The sequence below is a fragment of the Alligator sinensis genome, unplaced genomic scaffold (genome assembly GCF_000455745.1).
Source record: "Alligator sinensis unplaced genomic scaffold, ASM45574v1 scaffold442_1, whole genome shotgun sequence".
Lineage (NCBI taxonomy): Eukaryota > Metazoa > Chordata > Crocodylia > Alligatoridae > Alligator > Alligator sinensis.
Genome location: NW_005841829.1, coordinates 4,500,944 through 4,517,690, shown reverse-complemented (window position 1 = coordinate 4,517,690; position 16,747 = coordinate 4,500,944). Strand labels below are relative to the sequence as shown.

The following is a 16,747-nucleotide window of genomic DNA, read 5'->3' as shown; positions in this document are numbered from 1 at the left end:
GAGAAAAGGTCACCAGGAGTTTTTTTAATATGGATAAAACATAATATTTTCCTGTTCCACCGCTCTCTGACATAACCAAAGTATTTTGGCTCAAGTATTCCAAATCAATTCAGCCTGCAGAAGACACCAGCCCTGGAATATCTGAGGCCAAATACTGATAAATTTGGCAAAAATATAAGCCATTAAAAGCAAGCTCCAATACTGAGAACAAGAGATGGTGCAACCATACCAAAAAGATACTTGGAACATTACTACTACTGTTGTTGTGGCACTCTCAATAGTCCAGGCGAATTAGGATTTTATATTGACTAAGGACACTTGTGAATACATCCTCTATTCTTTGTGCTAGATCTTGAGTGTATCCCCAAGCTGGTTCTTATGAATATTTTAATAGAAGGGTTTTTATGCACACTGGCAAGTGATATAGTTCTATCTCTTCCTACCCTCATGGGTGCTTTTCTATCCTATACTATATTGGATTTATGTACATGCTATAATCCATAGGAACATATATGCAATATTTCTAAAGTGTTATGACTCTTTAAATAAATGTATATATATAGCCTCACAATTAAGGTACACATTCGTTAGCTTCAGTTTGTAAGACACAAATTCAGCAGATCACAAACACAACAAAACACTGATGTCCCTGAGCTACTAGATTAATATTTGTAATAATAAGAAGAGATTATAGTAAAAATAAGTCTAACAGGGTAAAAAGTGTGTAGAAATCTGTATGTAACATTGTGAAGGCCACCTGATTCTAGGCAGGATGTTTTGGTTCTCTGAAACAATAAATAACAGACTGAATTTGGTCTTATAACAAAAAGAAGTCACAGATTCATTCTAGGGGCTCTAGACGTTTCCTTAAAATTCTCATGAGAGCAGCATGTAGCTATCTCTCAAGCGTTATTATGCTTCCAGGGCTCCCTGTAACAGAGAACCCTAACCCTCTTAGCTGCAATCAAAGGGGAAGCAGAACTTCTGTAGCCTGCAGGGGCCAACAGCTACAACAGCCAACCCTCAACAAGAAAACAAATCCTGTGGAGGGGTTAAGGACCCTGGGAGGGAATAGGGCAGAAACAGCCTAAGCTCATTAGGCCAAGTAGAGCAGCTGAATTAACCTGCAGCAGACAGGGGTGGGAGGAGAGGGCAGACAGGCTGATCATCACAAGCAATTATCACTGAATGAAAACTCCTGAGTGTGGCTAGAGAACTAGCTGACAGGAAGGGGTGGAGCACGTGGGCATATAAAACCAAGGCCTGGGACCTAGCAGGGCAGCCTGATCCTGCAGGCAGCAGGGAATGGGTCCTCTGAAGGTGAGGGTGTCAGGAGATGGACTGGCTGATGCCTAAGCAGTACCCTTGGGCTACAAGAAGAAAGCCAAGGGGAGCTTAGGGCATGCAGTGAGGTGAGAAGTCAAAGTGCGGTGCTTGCGTTTTTATTTATGTTTTGACAACACCTAACACAAGAGAACCGATGGATGGTTGCAGGAGTGGAGGAAGCCACGGGCAGGGCCATGAGAGGTATTCTCTGCCATTAGACCTGAGGAAAAAATGGCTGAAGCTGGGCAGGCAGAAGCCCAGACAAGGGTTTTGTGGCCCGAGGGGCCAGAGTTGATTTCGACATAAAGGTACGGGGTGAAAGGATCTCTGAGAATCATCTGCAAGGCATGGGTGTGACTATGGAGATCACTGAAGGTTATGATTCTAGCCCTTAAGGTAACTCTTAAGGATGGAGTACACCCATGGGATAAGAAACAGAGAGATGAAAGGCACCAAAGAGTAGGGCACCCAGACTTCTGTGGGACACTCCATCTACCCCAGCAACTCAGCATTGATGAGCCACCTGGTACCTTGAGTTACGTAGAAAAAACATTTAAAGCTCTGTATATGTCCGAATTGCCGAATCTTTCAGAATCAATTCAGAGGGTTCTGATTCGATTCAGAGAGATTAAAGGGTCTCCTGATTCGATTCAGATTCAGAGATTCAGCCACTGAATCAGGCCGAATCTTCATCAAATGGAATTGGGGACCGAAATTTCACACAGCCCTACTGTACATGCATTATAGCACACTAAATAATGCCAGCGCAGGATATTACTTGTGTTGAGAAGTACTGCATAACACTGCAGTACTTTACAGCTATGGTGGTATTTATTAGTTTACTGTGGCCTAATGGGACAGCATGTGTAGATGCTAATACTTTACTGTGGAGCTAATTAGGCGACTGCAGTAAAGGACTCCTGCAGACATGCCCACTGTGAAGTCATTTACTATAGAATCCACACCACAGTAAAGAGTGAACAGATATTCAGGAGCCTGCAACAGGAGTTATTATAGCATCTGTCGACTCATGGCAGAAGAGTCAGTTTGCACTGAGCATTTGCGCCAGCAGGCAAGCAAAATGGGCCAGGAGGGAGACTTCAGCAGAAGGTAAGGCAAAGGCACTGCACCCAAAAAAAAAAAAAAAATGGCGTGGACGCAGGGTGCCACTAGGGCCCCTGCCCAGGGGGTGTCAACTACCCAGAGCTTCTCTGAGGCCTCAACCCAGACAGAGCCCAGGGGGAGCTGGCATCACCCTGACCCCTGGCCTGTGGGGGATGCCCAGAGGGGCTGGGGGGGCAGGGAATTAGGGTCCCCACACCAGTCCCGCAGGCGCCTGTCTTAGGGCCTTGGAGGGGCAGGTGAGGGAGCTCCAGGAGGAGGTTAGCAGGCTGAGAGGGATCAGGAAAACAAGACAAAATTGATGAAATTTTCAGGCCCAATGGCAGAGAATACCTCTCATAGCCCTGCCCGTGGCTTCCTCCACTCCTGCAACCATCCATCGGTCCTCTTGTGTTAGGTGTTGTCAAAACATAAATAAAAACACAAGCACCCCACTTTGACTCCTCACCTCACTGCATGCCCTAAGCTCCCCTTGGCTTTCTTCTTGTAGCCCAAGGGTACTGCTTTTAGTATGGCTAGGTCAGGCTGCAGTTGGAATACTGTGTCCAGTTCTGGGCACCACACTTCAGGAGGGATGTGGATAGCATAGAGAGGGTCCAGAGGAAGGCCACTCACATGATCAAGGGGCAGCAGGGTAGGCCCTATGAGGCGAGACTACAGGACCTGAACCTGTTCAGCCTACACAAAAGAAGGCTGAGGGGGGATCTGGTGGCCACCTACAAACTTGCCAAGGGGGACCAGCAGGCAATGGGAGAGTCCCTGTTCCCCCAAGCACTACCAGGAGTTGCAACAAATAACGGCCATAAGCTGACTGAGAGTAGGTTCAGGCTAGACATCAGGAGGCACTACTTCACAGTCAGGGTGGCTAGGAGCTGGAACCAACTTCCTAGGGAAGTGGTGCTCACCCCTACCCTGTGGATCGTCAAAAGGAGGCTAGATAATCACCCAGTTGGGGTCATTTGACCCCAGCATTCTTTCCTGCCCATGGGGTTGGACTTGATGAGCTGCTTAGGTCCCTTCCAGCCCTACCAGCTATGAAACTATGAAAGAGCTACTCCAAGATGGAACAAATTAGGCCAATGGTTTTCACCTTATTAGACTCAAGGCATACCTTGGAAAACTCCAGCTTTTAGTTTTCACTCATTTTTTAACTATAAAAAAATAATAGCACAATAGTGCTACTGCAAAGAACTCAGAAAAACCACGGCATGTCAGAATGTTTTTGACACTATGGATTTCTATTCAAAATCTCTGGGTTTTTTTCTTGCGAATCCTATGTAGATGTTCACACACCTACCACTGCTAATACTGAGGAACACTCTTAAAAGGATCTTGCATTCCCCTGGTTGAGAACCACTGGACTAGGGGAATGGATACACAAAATATTCTATGCAATAGTTTTACCACATAGCAAACTTACTAAATACTTTTTGATATTTTCCAACTTTAGCCTGGATTCAAGTTATTTACTACATAGTAGAACTGTGCTTCATGTGTCTGCTCCACTTTTACTATGTAGTGAAATTAATTGACTATGAAGTATGTGTGTCTGTGCCCTATTTATCTACAGCTGAGGGAGAGGCAATCATGGACACTCAGCCACTTCCTGTTCCCTCTCTACTCCTTTTCAGAGATGAAAGGATGAGATGTTTCATTGTGGAGAGACAAACATGATTGTAAAAAGTAGTAGGCGTAGTAGTAGTACAAAAATGCTACCTTTTAAAAAAAAAAAAGTGAATCTACAGTTTAGCACTTTACAGACCAGCTTGTCAATGGTGTGACCTTTAGTTTCTCCTAACTTAGTGAGGACTCCTGTGATTGCAAGATACTAGGGAGGTAAATACCAGGTTGGTCTTGCTAGCAGATGTATGATGCTTTCATGAGTGACTTACAGCACTCATGACTTAGGGCGTGTGGGGGAAGTTTGTTTTGTTTTTAGCTCTTAAAACCAGTACAGACTTGCTTCAATTACAGTTATCTTACAAGAAAATGATCTAGCACCATTTAGCAAATAGTGCATTACCCCACAGCACCATCAGCTGTATAACACTGATGACTTCTTCCATCTGGTAGAGGCAAGATATTTACAATATTCAGACAAGAAGTTGTGGATATTTATTGTCCCTAAAAGGTTCTCATCTTTATTTCTAGGGTCTAGACCCAGAATCAAGCAGCTGAGGACACTGTCTGACCACATAACAGGAAAACAAATATTAGGTTTACAAATATACAGACAAAATAGCTCAAATCCACTATGGTCTGAGTTCAGGGTTGGGGAAGCCCCGTCTTGACTGGCCTATATGGGTCAGTTTCAATTATTGTTGTCTATCAGAGGATGTGCTTGGAGGAATGTAGGTGACCAGTTGTGAACTACACCCATGCCCATGCTGGCTTTTAAAAGCTAGCCAGGGGAGATCAGGGCCATTTGATGAGGATTGTCAGGTCAGCTCAGGTGTCTCTGAGCTCTACCCAGGAGAACTTTTACAATCCTTTCATATCAATACGGCGATAACCTGGATACCTGACAAATGGAAGATATTGCATTTTAGCAGATTTTTACAAATGAAATCTTCATAATTTTACAAGAAGGAAGCAAGTTTGGCCACCTGAAACCTGAGACCCTGCTCCTACCTTTGTCAGAGGTAATTTGCATCATCACAGAGTTTCACCACTGAGCTCAGAGACACCTTACCACATAAGAAATGTCTGCCCAGAAGAGTTTTCCATCTTTTTACTCCTCTGTGAAATATGAAAAACCATAACCAGAAGGAAATGACTACATCCTGCTTACCACCAAACAACTTGGAGGTAAACAGACTATTTCAACTTCTCTCTGAGCCTAATCTGCATAGAAAATGCAAACAGGAGATTTTACCACACCTTCAACTCTCCTATGAAATATGAACTTTCATTTCTACCCAGGAGAACTTTTACAATCTTTTCACTTATGCCTGAAGAAGGGTGCTTGTGCTCAAAAGCTTGTAATTAAAGAATTTTTTTTGCAAAAATCTAGTTGGTCTAATAAAAGATTAGGTAATCACCTGTACCACAAGTTCTGATTTCTTTTGCCTCTAGACCAATATGGATAGAACCTGGATACCCGAGCAATCATATGACTCTTTTACATAAAGTGCAACTCCTCCTCTTCTCCCCTGACTGTCCTTCCTGAACAGCTTGTTGTACCCATCCATGACAGCACTCCAGTCATGCGAGTTATCCCACCAAGTCTCTGTTATTCCAATCATGTCATAGTTCTGTGTCTGTGTGAGGACTTCCTTCCTGCTTGTTTCCTGGGCCCCATGCATTTGTGTACCACCTGAGGTAACTAGCCGATTGCCTTGATTTCTCAGGAAGTATGAGAGAACCTGCCCTGTCTTCCCCTCCTGCTTGCTCTTCCTCCAGGTCTCCTGCTTCCCCACTTACCTCAAGGCTTTGGTCTCAATCCCCTGGCAAAACTAGTTTAAAGCCCTCCTCACTAGGTTAGCAACCATGAAATGTGGATGACATCTGCAAGACTGTTCTTTTTTGGTCCCACAGTTTCCTAGCAGTGAGATCTGCAAGACTGGTGATGGGTAAATGTTGGTTATTCTCTCACCACCTTTCCTGCAAGCTCCCCCAGTATTCCATCTTGTCAACTCTGCTGTTCAACGTGTATCTGAGGCTACTGGGTAAGTTAATGTGTTGTTTGTCCTTCATGAGCAAAGACAACCTCATCCAGTGAGGGGGGGGGGGGGGGGGAAGGGGGTAGAAGAGAGAAAAAAATAAATGGGAAACAGACAGGGGGAAAAGGAAAAAGGAGAAAAGGGAGAGGAAAGAGAAAGGAGTGGGGTAGAGGTCATGTGGGTACGTAGGTGACTTATAAACCCCATCTTTGCCTTGAACAATCTGCTGCAGCAGGGGCAGAAAAGTGATGAGGACTGGGTGCAAGAGGTTTTCATTTTCCTGGCCACGCGTTTCTTCATTGCTTCTGTCAAGTATTGCTGTTCAAAGGCCAGTGCTCCGTTCTGGATTGATTACCTCCAAGATGCACAGTAAGTTCATGTAGAGATCTGAATAACACCTGGATTATTCATCCAGCCCTGGCCCTGTACAGTATCATTCTTTACTCAGTACCTGGCTACAGTTGGAAACTGGAGGAACCAACTGAAGGTACTCTTCAAGCAGGTGACATATCTATCCAAAAGCAATGGGAGACTTCAATTTTCTGGATATCTTCTGGAAGAAAAATGAAACCAAACATAAAATATCAAGTTGGTTCCTAACTTGTATAGAGGACAACTTTCCCTTGTAAAAAGTGGAGGATACAACTCGGGGATCATCTATCTTGGATCTTGTTCTGACCAACAGATATGAACTGCTGGAGGATGTGAAATGCCGGGTAACTTGGCAGGAAGTAATCATGGTATGACAGAATTTCATATCCTGAGACAGGGAAAGCATGAGGTCAGCAAAATTGTGATGCTAGATTTCAAAAAATGCGGATTTCATCCGACGCAAGGAGCTAATAGGAATGATGATATCATAGGAGTATAAATTGAAGGACAGAAGTGTCCAGGAGGGCTGGGGGTGTAGGTTGTAGCTGTGTTGGTCTAAGGACATAGGCAGACAAAGTTCTTTGGGTGAATCTCATATTTTTTATTAGATCAGAGAGACAGGCGGGGGGGGGGGGGGGGGGGGGGGGGGGGGGGGGGGGGGGGGGGGGGGGGGGGGGGGGGGGGGGGGGGGGGGGGGGGGGGGGGGGGGGGGGGGGGGGGGGGGGGGGGGGGGGGGGGGGGGGGGGGGGGGGGGGGGGGGGGGGGGGGGGGGGGGGGGGGGGGGGGGGGGGGGGGGGGGGGGGGGGGGGGGGGGGGGGGGGGGGGGGGGAGAGAGAGAGAAGGGGGATGAAAGTGGAGAGATACCTGGGTAGTCAGATGTCAGGCAGGTTATAATGTGTCATAAATCCAATGGCTATGTTTAGTCCATGATTTAAGGATAAGACTGGGATTCAAAATTATTTTGATAAATTGGAGAAATTGTCTGAAATAAATAGGATAAAATTCAGCAAAGAAACGTGGTAAGTACTGCACTTGGGATGAAGCAATTGCATGCGCAAATACAAATTAGAAACAACTGGCTAGATTGTATTCCTTCTATCCAGAATTGTGTTTCTTGCTTTTCACTGGTATCTTCAACTCCTTTCAATTATACTAGAACCAATTTATTAGAACTTCACAGGAGGGCTATGCGATGCTTCGCTTGCTGATTCGATTCGGCAGAGATTCAGCCCGATTCAGTGGCCGAGTATCCAAATCCAAATCTAATCAGGAGACCCTTTAATCTCTCCAAATCAAATCGGAACCCTCTGAATCAATTTGGAGAGATTTGGAAAGATTCGATGATTCGGCCATAGACACAGCTTTAAATTTTTTTTCTACATACCTCAACATACCAGGCAGCTTTTGAATGCTGAGATGCAGGGGTGGATGGAGCACCCCACAGGAGTGCGGGGCGGGGGGGTCCCAGGGTACTCGGCAGCAGACCCAGAAGTGGACCAGAGCCACTTCCAGTCTACTTCTGGGTCTGCCAGGGGACATGCTGCTGGGCCCCCCTGTGCCCCCCCTGGCTTGGCACCTGGTGCCTCCTCCATCGGGGGGGTACCCGGGGTCCCCCCCGTGGCTGATCACCAAGCTGAAGCAGGACGGGATGGGACCCCTAGCACGCTCCCCGCAGACCCAGAAGTATTTCAGGTCCACTTCTGGGTTTGCTGCTGAGCAGATGCCCCCGCCCCCCGCACCACATTCCTGTGGGATGCTCCATCTGCCCCAGCATCACAGAGTTCACAAACTGTGCCTGCTATCTTAAGGTATATAGAAAAAGCATTTAAAGCTGTGTCTATGGCCAAATCACTGGTTCTCTAAATCAGAATCGAATCCTCAGATTTGTACTTGGCCGAATCGAATTGGAGACAATGATCCACATCAATTAAGCGAATCACTGTCCCCGATTTCAGGCCAAATCCAAATCAAATAAGGCCCATTTTGCACACCCCTACTTCACAGATCTACAGACCTTCAAAGGGAAGGTTAGCAATAGAATTCTCTGAAGACTCCCAACACTGCCCACAGACATATGGACTTTCCTTATGTTAATCATTCACCTATAACTTAGTGATGTCTAGTACCTGGCCAAGTTGGAATACATTTCTATGAAAAGATCCAGCTTAAAGTCAATGCATCACTGAAGCCCTATTTGGAATATGCAAGTGAAGTACAGGCTTTGTGCTGTTGAGAATGAAATCCTAAGCTAACAATTCTTCTAAACAATAGAAAGGTAACTGTAAATCTTTACTCGCTTTAATGAGAACTTCTAGGAGAAAGGATTAGCCCCAAGAGTAAGGATCTGCAGAATTAGGGTAGCAGCAAATGAAGCATATTTCTTTTATTTCTTAGTTTAAATTTGAACATGAAGGTAAAGACTAAGCCTTGGCAGCAGTGAAATGGTACCGCCCTCTACATCTGACACAAACTGATACCCAGAACACAACTTTGGTTCCCAATTTTTATTAAAAATGATTAAGGTTAGAAATACTTAAAACATATACACAAATATTTCTATGTTTGGATACCTCGACACCAAAGAAAAACTCAGTTTTCACATAAGGTATTTGAAAGTAGTTATTTCACAAGAAAAACGAATCCTTTTGGCATTTTGAAATTAGAAATAAGATACAACTGAGGTTATGTTAGGAAATAGCTAATAAGCTGCAACACATCATTGTGTATGTACAAAGGGTTTCAATGTTCCGTTTTGCTGACTACACAAACATTTTTAGTATGCAAAAACCTATTAACTCAAAGGGATTTTGCATAAGTTTATAACAGTTCCATATATGGAGTTTGATAGACTGGGTCAGTAAAATAAAGGCAGATGGCAGTGAATTAATTCTAGTACTACTTTGTTGCAGTGTTGCCATTACAGTTTCTTCTACTGCATTCATAGCTACTACAGCTTCCCTTGTTTTAATAGTGTCTTCAACTACCAATAAAATACCACCTACCGGAGTAATAGAAAATAGCACAAGTACATATACCTATGATGGACACACTCCTATGACACTTAATATAGAGACCTAGACAAATATCACTATAAACTGCTATACATTAGCCCATAACAAAGAAAAGGATCCACCACTGATGGGGTGGTTCAATAGCTAGTCATTGATCACCACTAGCCAAATCAGTTCCTACTCCTGAAGTTTCAAGAGGGTTTATCCTGTTTTCTCTGCCTCCCATTCCCACTTGCTAACTTTCTTTCAAAAAGGTTTGGATGATCTGCTCTGGTCCTTCCAGTCATTAGGATTCATCAACAATAGGTTTTACAAAGTATATATTTGCTTGTTAGTCCTTTCCTTAGCTTTCCAAGAAGGACAGGGTAACAAAATGGTGCCACAATTAATAAAAAAAACAAAACAAAAAAGATGTTCCATCTTTCATTCACATCGTGTTTACTCACATTCCAAGAAAATCCCAAACAAAAATAATTTTGAAAGAAATCAAGCAGTGATGAAAATCCAGTCTCTTAAAGAGACAGACTACCCTAGCACATACCCCTTTTCTTAACTGGCAAATTATATTTTCAGTTTTATCACTTGTATCAATTTTCCAAATCCTTCTCTTGATAGGTGGCCTGAATCATAATGTTGATCTCCCTGGGCTTGTCCTCTGAAACCATTAAGGATGACGTGATAATATGATCCAATAAATAGTGTATCTGTTTTATTATAACAGATTATATTTGGTAGTGATGTATTACCAGTCTTAAAATGGTATCTAAGATTAACTACTTTACAGCATTCTTTCACAAAGTATGGTGTATTTTGCTGAAAATAAATAAGAAAATGGGCAGGCTTTGCAGACAAAACTTTTACATTCTCCATCATCTCAGCTTTCATATTAAAAAACAGTTATGCTCAAGATGTTATGGTTACTTCGAAAAAACTTTAAAATGTGCAGTCAAATGTAACCAGGCATCTGTCTGAGTTTTCAAAGAGCCTGAAACACTAGCTCCGATATGTTTTCTCTCCCATTAATTACAATGTGAGCTAAGGATCATCCCCTCAGATGTCAAGCATGATGCATTACACATCACTACTCAGACAATATAAGAAAGCACAGAAAGTACTGTGAATTCATACTGCCATTATCCAAAGTAGACTAAGGATTCATTATGACAGCTGTATACAAATTAATGTTACCACCAAATGGCAGAGGTGAAAAGAAAATGCAATTCCTTTCTCTTTCCTGAAAGGGGACTCTGGGTAACACTGATATAACACTTCAGAGTTGTAATGCACAATTGCTCTTTCTGAGATACAGTTTTCTACTTTCATCTATATGAGACATTTAAGGCGCAGTAGACTGATTGACTGTGCATTACAGCATCATGGCAAAAACATGCTACTGCGCATTATACGTCACAAAAAAGTGTGCGATTGCACTAATGTGCAGTATGGCAGCCTACTGCACATTTATTTGTGCTTCCTTTTGCAAGCACTAAATTTAATGTACAACAGGCACATTAATGAATATATAAATATGCCAGAATAGAATAGAATGTTCTTTTATTTCCTTTTTGTTAAATGAAAACAGCATCCAATCCTATCTCTGACATGTCAGTTTACATTCTGAAACTTTAATTAAAGTCCAGACTAATTAACATGATTTAGAAATAAGTGCTTTCTTCAGGGTATCAGAAGCTACCTGGAATTGCCTGACCAGGCTTTTTCCTTTGGATTTTTAATTAAGCCTCTCAGAGGAACTGTAATATGAGAAAATAGTGAAACAAGCCTTAAGAAAATCCAGTACCAAGAAAGATGTTTCTGTCTACTTGGTGGTATGATGGCAGTCTCTGCTGTTACTACTACCACTAAGTTTTGCAATTTACCTACAACATAGCCTGGATTTTTGCCCTTATGTCTAGTCACTACATTTCTAGTGATCCAAGTGAATCTTTACTTTAGCTACATCACACGCTGAACTGAATCTCTAAGGAGAAAACAAAAGCAAAACCTCTGAACTACTGCTTTGATAACTGATAAGTTATAGACCCTGTATGTTGCTAATACAAGAGTTTCAGGTGCCTTGGAGCTACAGCACAGATTTCAGGAGTCAAGGAGAGGGGGTAATGAGATAAATAAGATATAGCAAGTTAGCAGCACAAAGCTCTGGCAATGACCATACTTGCTGTTTGTGTGCATCTTCCATGTTTCAGTTTCCAGGGATCAAATCAAGACCCCGAGCAGCAACTGTATCAGATGAGCCAATAAAGACCTTTTTTCTGTCTAAAAATTAAGCATTGCTTATCCCAGTAGGAAATGGATCTTTGCATGTCTCGTACACCACACCTGAGTTTATCACTAAACAAAGCATTAACAACTTTGGTTCATCAATAGTTTTCTGTGCTGTTATCAAAGCACCACTCATAGGCAATTTGCTAAACTATTCCTTTTTTGGCAATCTCATTAGATTAATTAGGGATAATTACTTTTTGTCTCTAGCTCTTGAGTTGGTTCTCTCCAGAGCTGGGTTGAGGTTCCTTGGTAGGTTGATGTGTTCCACCTTGGAAAATGATGGCTGAAATGTCTTTAAAGTACAGGCTACATTGTAAAGAGATGAACCCAAGCTATAAAATATGCTTCTGAATCCAAATGACCTGTATATTGAGACACTTTGGATCAGAATTCTTTTTTTAAGCCATCTCCACTTGAAGTATTACATGGGCTCAAGTATTTTGGCAGCACTAATCAGGTTACTCTACAGCTATTTTCACCTTAGAATGAAATTCACCCTTAAGCAGAACTTTGGCATAAAACCAACACACCATTTAAGTGAAACTGAGGTTATGATCGCCTAAGCCTTCTGCTGGTCAGGCATACAAGGGAAAGTTCAACTTTAAGAGAGAGTTCTGTTGTTACTTGTTTTTTTTCTTTTACCTGAAATGGAGACTGGCTGTTGTAATTCTTTATCTCCTTGTTGGCTCCTCGGAACAACAAAACTCTTGCACAGCTTTCCTGCAAATTGTAGAAGAGGAAATTGTTAATTATGAGTGTTAATCCCTAATAGATGTAGTGTAGGGATAAGATGTGGCTATCGTTTGGCATACATTTTCAAATGTGAAACAGTAAGTGCTCCAAGCAGAAATGAAAGTCTGTTCCTATTTAAATAATTTATCTCATGTTTGAGAGGGAAGCTCTTGGAAGCTGGCTTGGGAAGCTCTTAGATACTATGATACCGGATGCTATTCAGGTCTTTAGTGTTCTGGAAGCAATACATAAGGCTATGGATAAACATTGATTTGAAAAGCTAATAATATCCATAAAATTTCCAGCACCAGAAAAACAGCATGAAATCCACAGCCATTCAAGTTCCTGGTCATCCAGTGGGTTACAGAGCACAATGAGAGCACATACTGCTGGTGTTCCACTTTGCATCTGCAGAGGTTCCCAAAGATAGCTGAGCATACAGGAAAGTGACAATTGCCTAGGAAACCACACCTACGAGGGCTTCCCCCTCAACCTTGTGCTGGGAGTACAGAGCCACAGGGCACCCATCCAGTTTCCACTGCCAAGGGCTCATCAATTTCACTTCCAGCCTGCAATGGATCCCTGCTCCCTGAGTACCCTGAGGCTCCCAATCACGCAGTGCTGATAAGTCCAGTGCATGCCATGTTCCTTCCAGCACAGTCAAGGTCTGCTACTGTTTCATCAAAGAGCTGAATCAGCTCCATTGGGCAGAGTTATATGAGGCCACTTGGATATAATCCAGTTCCTGGTCATGTGATCTCCAATTAGCCAACAAGTTAGGGGTAGGGAAGTCCCCAGTGGGAGAGGCAGTGCAGGGGGTATCCTTGGCTATCCAGTGAGTATTGGCACTGTTGTTCACCTACCTCCTCAACCGTGGCAGGAGGTAAGTGGCAGGGCAAGGGATCTGAGAATGGCTTGGCTTCAGAAGGGAGCTCTGTAAAATTTCATCTTGGACCAGCCATGGTCTTTGGAATTTAGGGCAGCTGGTCACTACACTAAACACACATGGACCTCCCCACCACGCTGTGCCATGCACGATCCATCCTTCATGACTCTGATATTCTTTATGCTTCAGGAGTGGGAATGATGGGTCTTCCCTTCGCTTCAGCTATGGCCTTTGCAGATTAGAAGAGCCACTCATTCTGTGAAGCTCACATGCACCTTCCCTTTTCATCAGAAGATGGCTGGGTTGGTCACCCCTTCTCCCCAGCCATGGCCTTTCCAATTTATAGCCAATTACCACAAAGTCCATTCAAACTTCCTGCTTGGTACCACCCTGCAGGGCTCTGATGCTCCCTCTGCTTTAGGAGAGACACTGAAGCTTCTGCACTTCAACTTGTGGCTCTTAATACTTTTAAAAGCCAAAAGAAATTTTTTCTGAAGTACCCAAACATGAGCTCAACCACTCAAAGGTTCCAGCTAAGTTTTCCTCCTTGGCATGTAGATAGTGCCAGAGATGCTGACATGAAAAGAACAGATATTTTTGGCATGGAGGTAGATTCCTAGCATATTTTTGGGCAGGAAGGATTTTATCTTGTTCACAAAGAAAAACAGGCTGAGCAGCAAATCTATGTCTCAACCTGTAAGCCGAACTCCAATGCTCTGGGACAGTAGAGTTTGGCATAACAGACAGAGTCCCTGGAGCTGTTGGAAGGAAGAAGGGAGGAGTAAAGCATCCTGGGATGCTCGAAGATAGAGGCATGTCCTGCAACGTTACATATAACTGTACAGGCCTAAAACAAAGTGCTAGGAATTGTCACAATTCTAAGCAGTTGCTGCTGGAAAAGCTAACATTTCACTGTGGTATCACCATGTTTTTTCCATGACAAACTCTTTGAATGGCCATACATTTACTTTTAGGAGCACTAAAAGGACATATTTCTCGCTACAGATTTAACATTTATCTATAGCCTAAGTAAAACAGCTAAAAGAAATGCAATTTTTACTGACATGTAAATACCTTTTAACAATTCAAGAAAATATATTATAGAAACTGTATATTAAAATCAACCAGAATTTGCACAAAAAACAATGTTCACAAATAAAACATTATATGGTCTTTACTTATGGCCTTTGCTCATGTTGGAGTCAAAAGGACTTTCCAAAAAATAAGGTAATACTTAACGTGATCAATGATATCATTGCTTAGCTCTTAATATGTAAGAAAGTCATGAAGTAAACAAAACACACCAATTTTTACAGTTTATACATATTTACTTTGATTAGGGTCTATCTGAAACTCTACACAGTTAATAGTTTTTAATGAAATAGTATGTTTAGTACATTGCTTTAAACCTATCAATTATTTTCTGAACTGCTTGTACATGTGTTAAAGCCAGCTCAGCTATCCATCCCACAAAAATAATAATAGCCACAACACAAAACAAATATATTCCTATCTATTCCCTCAAATAATGAGAAACTAGTGTAAGAACAGATCCTGGTTTAGTCTTCAGCTGCAAACCGCTCCAAATTTTTATTTTTGATTGAATACACTGTATTTCTATCAGTTACTATTCTGTGCTGTTGTAACGTATGAATGACTATAATTTGGTAGAAATTTTTCTGTAGTTCTAACACATTTTTTTTGCACAGTAGACTTTTTCATTATATATCTATAGTACTGTATTCCCACATGTTATCTTCAATGTTCAACAAAGGACTCCATGTAGATCTCACAATTGAGAATGTTTTTATGGTTCCTTGTCAGGGATATTTTTCTGTGTTTCTGTGTCTTTTGGATTTGTTGTCATGTTATATTATAAGGCTCTGGCCAGTTAAGATATTTTGAGATTCTATATATATGAGTAATTGTGCAGCCAGAGTAAATAATATAATTGAACTGTTTTAGTGGCAAGAATTAAGCTTCTAAGTGAAAATCCAATTCCTAACTGGGTGAGGATGTGCACAGAAACTACCATTAAAAAATATTTTTCCTCCTTGTGCTTTCTAGTACACCAGACCACAACTTTAGACTTGATGGGTGTGTCCACACATGCAAGCATGTGAGCTTGCAGCAGCTCAAATAGAAGTGGTGCAAAGTTGAGCCAGGGCTTTTTGCCTCAGCGCGCATGCTCGGACATGCACTTTGGTGTGGGGCAAATTCTGCCACTTGGGGCAAAATAACTCTGTCTGGCTCCTCCCAGATCTGCAGCCAGGGGGAGCTAGAGCCTGGGGCCAGCACCTGTGCTGTCCCCAGCAGTATAAAGAGTTGCCCTGCCCTGTCCCAGAAGTACATAAAGCTGCCCTGGCAAGTAGCTCAGGGCTACTCATTCTCAGGAGCTTCTGGGGCCTGGCCAATTGGTACCTGTGGACACTACCGCTTGTGGCAGCTGGATTGCTGAAGCAGCCCTGAGAGTTCCCTGCACCGCTTATCCACTGCAGCAGTTTGGCAGTGGGGGCTGCTGCTTGGCTGTGACCTACTGCCACCTGCCAGACTGGAGGGGAGGCATCTGCCCCTCTGGGCTAGATGCCAGTGGGCTGTGGCTGCAGGGTTGGCCTCTGTGCGGCACTACTGCCATGTGTGCCCCGTGCCTGGCCACCTGGGTAGCTATCACCTGGAAGATGTTCCAGGTGTGGTGGCCTGCTTTGAGCTGTCAAAGCATGTCCTCCTGGCCCCATTTGGCCAGGAGGTCAGCCACAGCTAGATGGGTCCAAGGTGCCAGCTCTGAGCAGACAGGGTCCTGCCACTGGCCTCCCTACCAGTAATTCTGGTGTCCCCTATTGGAAAACTGAAAAATCATTGATAAAAAAAAATCCAAAAATCACTCTCTAAAATACCCCCAAATCCATGTTTCTCCACAAGTAAAACAAAAGACCACTATAGAGAGAGAGAGAGAGTGAGACAGAGACAGTGATTAGTTGGACAATGTTTTATTTATATATCTACATTGTTAAAGCAAGTCTCTTATCATCATAACAAAGTAAATGCTAAATAAAGGTTTCATGAATTCATGAATACATATTTTGCTGCCCTCCCACAGGGTGATGGCGCTCATACAAGGGGTTCATCCCCCACACAAGGGCTACGGTCCCCCAACAGAGGATTCAGCCCCTACACAAGGGGTTTGGCCCCCAGGGCAGGGGTTGGGGGCCTCAGGGGGGCTGGCGGGGGATGGAGCTGGGCAGGGCAGGGGTCGGGGGGGCTGGGAGAGTGGGCAGGGGACCCCCCCATGCCCCCCCCCTCTCCTCCAGCCCCTTACTTACAGCACTGGAGTCCTGGTGCTGAACACGTGGGCT

At 43.3% G+C, this 16,747-nt stretch overlaps 1 protein-coding gene across 7 annotated transcripts in view; it reads right to left on the bottom strand.

Annotated features, from left to right (window-relative positions):
- SHANK2 (SH3 and multiple ankyrin repeat domains 2) overlaps positions 1–16,747 on the bottom strand; it is an 810,144-nt gene that overhangs the window by 522,015 nt on the left and 271,382 nt on the right. For all 7 annotated transcript variants that reach the window (XM_014517615.2, XM_025197122.1, XM_014517581.2 and 4 more), the window contains one exon: positions 12,419–12,496. In XM_014517615.2, the coding sequence (XP_014373101.1) occupies positions 12,419–12,496 (78 nt within the window). The remainder of the gene's footprint in view (positions 1–12,418; positions 12,497–16,747) is intronic.